The sequence below is a fragment of the Adiantum capillus-veneris genome, chromosome 2 (genome assembly GCF_014529385.1).
Source record: "Adiantum capillus-veneris isolate H3 chromosome 2, ASM1452938v2, whole genome shotgun sequence".
Taxonomy (NCBI): domain Eukaryota; kingdom Viridiplantae; phylum Streptophyta; class Polypodiopsida; order Polypodiales; family Pteridaceae; genus Adiantum; species Adiantum capillus-veneris.
In genome coordinates this window covers 171,690,132-171,700,790 of record NC_140932.1, presented here as the reverse complement: position 1 = coordinate 171,700,790, position 10,659 = coordinate 171,690,132, and the positions used below count along the sequence as shown (strand labels likewise).

At 42.7% G+C, this 10,659-nt stretch overlaps 1 protein-coding gene across 2 annotated transcripts; it reads right to left on the bottom strand.

Annotated features, from left to right (window-relative positions):
• Window positions 1–1,483: 1,483 nt before the first annotated feature.
• LOC147464068 (transcription factor MYB86-like) lies at window positions 1,484–10,577 on the bottom strand. Of its 2 annotated transcripts, XM_086530242.1 has the most exons (3): window positions 10,307–10,577; window positions 5,326–5,375; window positions 1,484–1,616 (listed from the first exon to the last, which is right to left on the bottom strand). In XM_086530242.1, exons 1-3 carry the CDS (start codon window positions 10,404–10,406, stop codon window positions 1,551–1,553), a joined length of 216 nt encoding a protein of 71 aa, XP_086386368.1. In that variant the 5' UTR covers window positions 10,407–10,577; the 3' UTR covers window positions 1,484–1,550. The 2 variants fall into 2 exon arrangements, with proteins under 2 accessions (XP_086386368.1, XP_086386377.1); XM_086530251.1 differs by lacking the exons at window positions 1,484–1,616; window positions 5,326–5,375 and adding an exon at window positions 9,972–10,174.
• Window positions 10,578–10,659: the final 82 nt, after the last annotated feature.

The following is a 10,659-nucleotide window of genomic DNA, read 5'->3' as shown; positions in this document are numbered from 1 at the left end:
CAGTTGCCGTCCAAAGCGAGGTGGGATGATCTTAAAGCAATTCCGTGATCAGGTATTGCAAGAGGGGTCATTTTTGAGCTGCCACTGCATCTGAAGGGGCTGATTGACGAATCTCCAAGGCCGGGAAGAGATTCCGAAGCGAAGTTGAAGCCGTCGAATGAGATGATAAGCTGAAATTTTTAGCTTTGCATGATCCAAAGCAGAAGAGAGCGCCTTAGTGAGGGAAAAACATCCTCAAACGCAGATCAAAGCAACTTCAAGCCACGCTCTCGATTTTCTTCGATTAAGGGGCTGATTTGGGCTTCTTTATCACCTTCTGGTCAGTGATTAATGCACTTGAAAATCAGCAAATTGGGCTTTTGTGTGATGCTAATAGGATTGCTAAGTTTGTTGTGATGCTCACTGGCTCTGATACCAAATTTTGGGGCTGATGGTGTGCGTGTGTGTGCTCAAGGAGGTTTGTGTGTGTGTGCAGACATAGCTTAGACAGTTAGAGAGAGAAGCACACACACTTTAGTAAAGGTGGACTCAATACACAAAAAAGGTTAGAAATACTTTTAACATAGTGTAATGTACAGCATAGTGTTGGGCTTTATTTATGCACAAAGCGGGAGTGGTTATCCGATTGATAACTCTCCATGTGGCCCTTCTTAGAAGCTTACAACTTATAGGACAAATGCCAATAGCAAATAGTATGCACATGTAGAGGTGTTTCCCATAGTTGGAGCAAAAAGGACATGCCTATCTCAACAAAATTTGCACCGAATCTAGGACATGAATTAATGAAAGATTTAGATTGTGGACGCAATGCATGCATGTAATGTGTTCTTAGCACAACGAAAATTGAATCAAAAGGGATGGCAAAAATATTCATTAATAATGAATAATCTCAATTCGCCATATGCATGTTTATTGAAGGAACTTAATAAAATCAATACCCTCAAGTTGTCATATCCAAATACAATTGGAGCATATAAGAGTGGGTTCAATTGGAGTAGATAAAGAGTGGGTTGTGTAGGTCATTATAGAGTTTTTGGGGACTTCTAGTGTTTTTAACGAGGCATAATAGTATTTCATGATGCCTTTTTGTTCATGAAGTGCCACACTACTTGATCCAGACCTTCAGGAGGTTGACCATCATTTGAGGGCATTATGAATGATTCATTTTGTGCAAGAAATTGTGTCAAATTGGAGTTGGTAGAGCTTGTGACTAGGAGTGTGGGCATTGGACCATTTTGTTCCTTGCATTGCATGCATGATAATGAGGAAGGGATGTCGAAATCTGTATCCTTTGATGAGTGTCGTTGCCACCTTCTCTTACAAAGTGCCATGCATTCTTCACGTCATTATCACTTCGACCTGGGATATATGCAGCTATTTGTGACCATTTGCACCATAGTCCACAACAATAGGTATCAATGTGTGTCTACGCATGCGAGAGAGAGAGAGAGAGAGAGAGAGAGAGAGAGAGAGAGAGAGAGACCTGTTTCCAAAGTGCGCTTGCAAGAAAATGAGTAAGCGAAGCTCTTGCATAGAGAAGGGACCATGCTTCAAGCCAGGACGTAGATAATTAACCCAACGAAGGCGACAACTTTTAGGGGAACGATGTTGAAGCCCTATCATACAACCATTAGTTGGTGAGTCGAGCAGTTACCATATCTTGATTTAGATCGGTAGAACTATGCAAAGGTAGTTCAATAGTTGGTGTCCATTGGCCCAAGTTTTCCTTCAAATCTCCAAGTTGCCAGAGAGAAAGAGGCTTTCTTACTGGAGGACCTTAATCTAATAATAAGCCTATGCGTTGAAAACCCACCAATATATCCAAGCCATTCTAAACCTCTCCACATATGAACATTACATTTTTATGGAAAGGACTTTGTCAATATGAGCTTTGAAATTGAAAACAAGGTGAAGGCTCGTGTTGATAGTTTAAAACAAAAAGTTGAAAAGAAAAACATATGCCCTTACATGAAGGGACCAATTTATAAACTAAAAAATTTTAAAACCAAAATTAAAAAAGAAGGCATGAGGCTTTTAAATGAGGGGACCAGAATAAGTCTCTTCTTCTTCTAAGGCATGCCAAAACCTTGTAGTATGATAGAGCTCATAGAAGCCAACTTCACCTGATCTCTCCACATGATCTCAACAAATCCTATATCAATTGTTGTCCTAAATGGCTCGAAGTGTCATGTTTTGGTTGGTATCTCCCATCTAAAGGAAGTTTTCGGTCATGGTTTAGTTGGTATGTGCCATCTAACGGATGTTCTCTAACTTTGAGCCAAAAACCATCTGACTTGAAATAGTATATTGCTAGAAGCTCAAATGCCCTTGGAAGGAGCTTCTTCCAGCAAAACTTGAAAGTCTTCTTAATTAAGAGTGTGTTTTGGGAAGATTCACCTATCACGTGAGTTCATTAGAAGAGATGTATGACGTAAGGAGACTTACACCTCAATGCTCGTGTGGGATAGGTTTAGAAGAAGAAACGTTGGTTAATAAAAAAGGATCATTTTTATCTCTCTCTTTTTGTTTGAATGCTCTAACAAGCTTGATTAGAATTAATCAAAAATGTTACAATAGCCCAAAAGAAAAGGGATCATTTTTCTCATAGAAGTATGTAAGTGTGAAGGAGGTTTTACTATGGTTGAACACATCAATAATATGGGTGATTCCCTTCAAGAGAGTGTTTACCACGTTAATGTTTCACTTGACTTGGTAACGCCAGTTTGAATGTATAGTGTTGAACTCATCACAAGTTTGTCAATGCAATCAACAAATATGTAGCCTAAGGTGTGGGTTAGCATTGTTAAAACCTGAATCGAAGTTATACTTGTAACATGCATCCCTCCCTGGTTCAACTCCTTCAGTAGCCAACCATTACATGACACTCTGGGAGTAGAATGGTGTGACAATATGCACTAAACAATATTTCAAAAAGAGTATGATGTTGGTCGAGTTTTGTCAAGAGTTCTGGGAATGCTTGTGCGCGTCCTTCTTACTTATGGTCAACAAGGCATTTACCAAAGGCATGCTCGAATCATATCTAAAGAAAACGCTTATCAAACTTATCAAGACTTGTCTCTTATCAAAAGAAGACAATTTTGATTCCTCGGGATGGACCGGAGAAATAGTTAAGAGAGGACACATCTTCCACACTTGGGGTACCTATCGTAGAAAGGAACAACTGATGACTAACAAGATTTTGATTGGGTTCAAGATAGAATTAAGAGGAAAATGAAGTGTTGGGAATTCATCCTCACTCCCTTCCACTACATGCTACAATAATTAACACCTTCTTCATCCCCTACATTACCTTCACCTCCCCGTTCTTGCAACTTTACAGGAAGAGCTAGAATGCCTTTCTCAAACCAATCAAAGAGTTCTTGTGGAGAAATAATTTCACTTCAAGAAAACCATGGCAATGGAGGCAATTGCTGGACCTAAGGCTTGGGGGGGTCTTGGAATCCTCAACCCTATCACTCATGGTTTGGCATTATGCACCAAAGTGTTCTACACCTTTGCTAATTCAGAAGAAAGTTGGGCATGTATGGCAAGGGAAATGATTATGGAGTCCCGCATGGAGTCTAGAGGGGGCCTTGGCATGACCTGGGCTTACAAAATAGGCTTCTCCCGCCTATCAGTGTGAAGGCTAAAATAGGAGGATTTGCGGGGAAATTTATTGACAAATGTTGTCAAGCCGCTTCCTCACTGAGTTGGAAGGAAGAAACAAGGTACTGGAAGGGAACCGTACGACGCTAATCTCCTTGCAGCCCCCATGGTGAAATACCTAGGCCTGGATTGCCATTGGATTGAAATTGCCAGGAATCTCAACAACAAGGGCTTTAGCTCCATAGAGGCTTTTTGGGATTATCAGAAAGGGGATTGTACCCCCTGGAGCATCTAAGATTGATCTGCAGACTTTCTATCTATGAGGAGATCCATCCTCATCGGTAGAGTTCTGGTAAAAATCCTCAAGTATAACCCTTCCTTTCTGCTTCACACCGGTTGATTAGAAAGCTTGGAAATGGCCTGGGGAAAGACCTTTCCATTCACCTAATACTAAAGCTATTTATGAGAAGATGTGCAACAGCAATGTGCATAATGCATCAAACTTGACAACTTCAGGATTTCCTTGGGTCATAAGTCTCCAAGTACTAGCAAAAGTCTGGTAAGAATCAGGTAAGGCATTAAGAACAGTCTGCACAAGGGAACTGTCTGAAATGACTTCACCTGCAGAAATAAGTTGCTCATTGATATCCTTGACACTAGCAAGGAAAGTGTCCATATCATCTTCCTCATGCATAATCTTCGACTCCAGCTCTTTACGCAGCAAAGAAATTTTAGCCTCATTGCGACTTGCATAAAGACCAGCCAAAATATCCCAAGCCTGTTTTGCAGATTTTGTTGAACGGATGTGAGGAACAATAGTGCGCTTCACAGATAAGGCAATCAATGGATGAGCCTGCGCATCCTTAACATCCCAACGAGCTTGTTCTGCAAAACAAGTATAACAGCAGCAATCCTTGTAGCAAGACCTGCAACATCCTCAACATCGCCTACATCCTCAGAACCAGGACATACATCAATGCCCTGCACAATGTTTCAGACACCCTTTGACACAAGAACATGTTGCATCATATAAGTCCACATAGGGTAGTTGTCCCCATCCAACCTGTCCTCAGCAGCAAACATCTTGAACACATCTGTGTTGTTGTTGTCAGCCATGGTATGCTGCTGCACCTGATGTGAAAACTGCCCGAAAATAGGAGAAACGGAACGGGAACAACCTGTTATGCAGAAAACGGCACTGACAAAAATTTTTCACAAAATGACGAAATAGCCTGTGCAGTACTGCCTGTAGTGGAAACGGAGGCCAAGATTTGTCGACATGCGAACGCTTGCAAAAGCTCACTGAAATTGGAGAAAGTGAGCAGGCGTGTACTGGAGCAGCTGGCGACTAAGCCCGAGAGGACAACCTGCTCTGATACCAATTGTTGGAATTAGGGTTGTAGAGAAACACACACAGCTTGGAGAAGATGAAGGAATCTCAAGACACACAATAGAGAGTGTATTACTTAGTGTGCAATGGAAAGATAGATAGCCCTAGAGTGATGGGCGTATATACAATGCTTACGGGAAAAAACCTCCTAAAGAGGGAAATAATGTCCCGACAGTCCTAATGTGTTCACACACATCACTACCATATGTATATGGTAACAAACATCAACATTGCAGTGCATCAATATAGCATAGAATTACATTGCATCTTGGTGGGATATCTACACAATTCTACACATGTCTAGATTCTAGGGAGGTTGAGAATACCACCTTAATTACCTTTCCGTTGAAGATCAATTGAATGGTCGAATGCTCCAATCCTTCATAGCACATTAGTAAATTAGCAAAAATTAGTCAAATTAGCAAGGGGTTAGTGAGAAATTAGTGTGTGTAAATACACAATTGGCAAGATATGGTCACAAATTAGGGAATTATGAACACAATGTTTCTTGCACACATTCAAAATCCACAAAAAACATAAACACACAAGTGAAATTAGTGAGGGAACGCATTCGATTATTCCACAATTACACTACGTAGGCCATCATCCCCCGCAACTGCGCCAAATGTTGGGGGACGTCCCATCGTTGCAATAGCTCCAATGACCAACAAAATTATCAATCCGGAGGGATGAGCTACTCGGCTAGGGCATGGAAACCTTCACACGGTTAGTGAGCTAATCGTGGCAACACAAATGGTTAACTCTATAAGGTGAGCTTCTCGGCCTATGGAGGAGCTAAGCCACAATGAAGGGCAATCTCCATATCCACTTCTCTTCACCTCTAATCAACCCAAACACACACACTACGATTGCAAGACGCACACAACACTAATCTTATCATGCAAACACACTAATCGCAAGCACACACACATAGATCTATCAAGCACCACACTGTGCCAAAAGATACATTACATTACAAAACTTGTAGCTCTTTATGCATAGGGGACTAGATGGGCCTAAGATTAAGAGAGAGAAGAACAAGAAGAAGAAGAAGAAGAAGAAGACGATGAGAATTCGTGACGTTATAGGAACCATTCCAAGAGACCTCAAAGATTTATCCCACGAATCTTGAAGCTTGATATTGAAGAGGGGAATGGGATAACCAATCTACCACACTTCTTTTGAGAGAGAGAGAGAGAGAAAGAGAGAGAGAGAGAGAGAGCAAGCAAGCTACCTACTATATATCTACTACACCACATCCTCCTCCCACCATTTGACGATGTCGCTTATCACTTTCTCCTCCCATGCTTCTCGCCGTCCTCTGTCTAGTTATTCGTGCACTCTGCTTTGCAAGTTTCGTCGCGAACAAGAGCCCCCCCCCCCCCCCCCCCCCCCCAACACCCAACACACACACACAAAACCCTCTTCCTTCTACTTTCTTTCTTTTGAACCGCTGCTTGATGCATGTTCCACTGCTTCCTTGCTTGCCAATTCCTTTTGCTTTTCCTCTGTTGCATGTGCTTGTGGGTTCTACCTATGCTTGTCTGTGTGTGTGTGTGTGTCACATGACACATCCCAACCCTATGTGTCTGTGGACAAGCTACACCACAGCAAGGTTCAGTTAGTCCGATCAAGTTAGATTAGCAGTGATCTGGCACTTTTGTGAGTCTATTCGTAGACCGTGCATACCCAGTCACTTAGCATAGATGCATATCCTCCGGTTGCACACAGCATGATCATCGAAATTCCCATCGGAATTCATTAGCATCCGTTAGGGGAATTTTCCAGTGCATTTAGCCTATTTTCCTATTTATTGGGATTTTCACTTATTATTTTTAAGTGACTTTCCTACAAAAGTAGGTAGGGCAATTTTGCTAAGTTAATATATAAGCAAACCAAAGTTCACACTTTCTGGCAGAAAAGGCAATAGGAGCTTCCCGCTCAACAGGCAACTTCTCAGCAGTACCCCCCTCATGACCCATCGCCATACCTCCCATCACCCTCGGTGTTTTTCCCGCGACAGAACCCAACAGCATTAGCGTTTTTGCTTTCCAGGACATCCATCGCCATCCCCTTGAACCTCTGAAGCCTGGCGTTTCTTCCCTCCACTAGCAACAGCCCCCAGATCTTACTAACGCTAGCAGTTGTTGCAGATCTGCAGCGCTTTCAGCATCAGCCTACTACAACGTTTTGGCATCAAGTACCTGGCGTTTTAGTCAACAATAAGAGATCTGCAGTCAGCGTTTTTTCTCAGCCCTGCAGCAACCAAAACGCAGCCCAAAAAATGCAGCTAGGTCAGCGTTTTTGTTCACCAGTTCAGCCCCTACAGGGACAGTAAAATTCAGTCGACAAAACAGCCATTTTCAGCCCTAGGACAGCAGTAGGAAACAGCCTTTTTCAGCCCTGAACAGTCCATGAAAATCAGCAGATAGAAGATCCCAATTTTCAGCCACGAAGTCGTCGTCGTCATCGCCGTCGTCGTCATCGGCATAGTCCCATTGCATACGCATTGTACACCTTTGTGCAATCAAAGTAGACCACTCTCGCAGACGAGAGTGGGGCCTTCGGAGGAGGATTTTACAACCTCTCGGGGTCGTATCTCTTCTCTCTCCTTCTCTCAGTCTCATTCACTTGCACGCACAATATCCACTCACTTTGTTCGTGACCACAGCACTCTACAAGACGGAAAGCTCTCTCTTTCCCTAAAGAACTAAAAGGAACCTTGAGCAATAAAGATCACTAATCTTGAGAAAATACAACATTCATTCCGCTGCACCTTACAGTGTGTGTGCGCGCGCGCACTTATCTATTTTGCATATTATTTTTGTTCTTTTTCTTGTTGTTAGGCACTTGTTGTTCGGTTTTGTGGGTGTGGAGTGGTTGTTGGGTGGTTAAGTGGGCTTGAGGCTCTCTCTCTCTCTCTCTCTCTCTCTCTCTCTCTCTCTCTCTCTCTCTCATACAATAAATATGGCAATGCCAACGTCACCATGAAATGCTTCAAGGCCGAATCGTTTCACCCTCAAAAGTGGTGTTTCACAATGAAATGTTTCAATCTAATGATAGGGCACAATGAAGCGCGGGGCTAAAATGTGCATACATGGATTTTTAGAGGTCCTAAAGCCTCAAACTATGGTAGCTTGTTGTTAGCAAAACGACATGTGTTTCAGCGAAATATTTCAAGGCTCGAAACATTTCACATGTCCACACCTGTCGAAACGCGTTTCATGGTGACCTTGGGTCACCGTGGTGCTACTTATTTCGTTGGGGTGTCTTTTGGCCTTGCAGATCCGGAGTGTCATGTAGGAGATAATTTGGTGGAGTTTTCGAACTCCTCGTCAAAGTCTTCTACTTCAGCTCTCGCCTACAATTTTCCTTCCCACCTTTTATTTCAATGGGTTTTCACTACTAGTTCCGTTTCTTTTGTGATTCTTATGAGATAATGTAATGCTTTTTTGCGTATGCCACACACGTACACACACACACACACACACACACACAGGGGATCAAAAGCCACAAATTTTGAACTCAAGAAGAGGAAGCCTATGCAGAGGGAATTTACACAGCCTTCTGCAAGACCTCTAAAAGCTTTGTTTGGAGGGGCGCTCACAGAAAAAACTCTTTTTGTAGGCCCTCTCAATTGGTTGAATCTCCCTCCACATTTCCTCTCACCTCGTGATCGATCTAATCTAGTTCTTCATGAACTATTCAAGCTTGTTTGACGCTACATAGGAATGCACTTGGGAAAATGCCTTCTATTGTCACTTAAACACACACACACACACACACACACACACACACAATATTAGCGTCTCTAAAAGGCCAACGTGGCCTATGAGACCCAACCAGTACATACAATGAAGGGCATCTCTCCTAAGTGAGAAATAGAAAAGTCTTTGCAACTGAGATGTTGTGGCGAGTCTTGCGGCTGAGATGTTGTGGCATTTGCCCTCGATGGCGCTCACTGATAGCTTTCATCTATTTGTGATGAGGGCATCTAAGTCTCCTCCTAGATTGGTATGGTCGTCTCACTTGGATGAGTGATACTTCTCTATCAAAGGTAACACCTCTCCCTATGTTGCTAGCTGAGAGAGAGAGAGAGAGAGAGAGAGAGAGCGCTAATGCACGTACACAATAGCCTATGGGCCACCCTTGGCTTTTTGGAGGGTCTTCTAATAAAGTGAGATTTTGTATGGCACCAGTTATGCCAAAGGAAGATATATATATATATATACTCGGATGAGATTAAGGATAAGCCCAAATTCACCCTTAAAGGGAAGTGCAAGGTATAGACCTGTGGTAGTCACCCACAAGACAATATAGCCATCAACTTCATCATGCATAGTATTGTCTAAATTACCTCGACATCCCCACTAATGTCATCAATGCCCAATAGTGGGTGTAGAACTAGATAATAACATATGCTCCCAAACACAACACACCACACACACACACAAACATGAGCATACATCAACACAAAGTTCAGCATACTGAGTTTCTGTCATGACTTTCGAGATCAAGGCAGCCTCAACATAATGAAGCTTAGCACCAAAAGAAGCATTAAATCAAAAATATTAGCACAAAAATGAGGAAGTTGATAGGGCATACACACCACAAAAGATAGAAAGAATTAGCACAATATCAATTGGTCGTAACTTGGACAAAAACTTCACAACATGAAGTCTGCATATCCACTATACGACTAAAAATATACCTAGATGAATCAAGGATAAGCCCAAATTCACTCTCATGGTGGTCACCCACAAGACAATATAACCAGCAACTTCATCATGCATAGTATAATTGACTAAATACCACGACATCCCCACTAACGTTGTCAGTGCCCAATAGTGGGTGTAGAACTAGTTACTAACATGTGTTACCAAGCACAACACCCACCACACGCACACACATGTGAGCATACATCAACACAAAGTTCAGAGTATTGAGTTTTGTCATGACTCCAAAGATCAAGGGCAGACTCGGCTATGATGAAGCCTAGCACTCAAAGAAGCATTAAATCGGAAAAAATAGCACAAAAATGAGGTAGTTGATGGGGCATACGCAGCACAAAAGTTAGAAAGAGTCAGCACATTTTTTTCCTTCCATAAAGGTATGCCCATTCCATGGCATTCACCCAGAAGCAATTCATGAATAGTGAAGGGAGCAGGGTGAGTAAATCTGCAACACAAGGTACTCTTAATAATCAAAAAGTGTGAATAGCCAGAAAACTAAGCAGACCTCTCCTCTTGTTTGTTTCCCAAGTCTGGGCACAGACACCCACAGAGAGAGAGAGAGAGGAGGCTACCCTACCGGTGAGGAGAGCGACGTGACTCCATTTGCCGCAGCTGTGCCTCTCCACAAAGCAGCGCAGGGCGTCGTCCTCCTCGGGCGACCACAGCCGCTTGCGCATCCTCTTTACTCAAAGCTGCAGCCCTTGCGGCCATGGTGATGATCATATGTAGGCCACTTTTATATGAGCGCCTCCGGCCTGCGCTTTAATTAGTGTTCGCCTGTCTCCCTCACGTTCTTCTCCTCCAAGACCTGGGCTGCTGTCGTTGCTCATCCTTCCCCATCACTAGTCAGTCCCTCAATAGAGATGTCTAGAATTCCTCGATAGAGATCTAAAACAATCTCCTCTTTGCTTAAAAATTATAATGCAACTT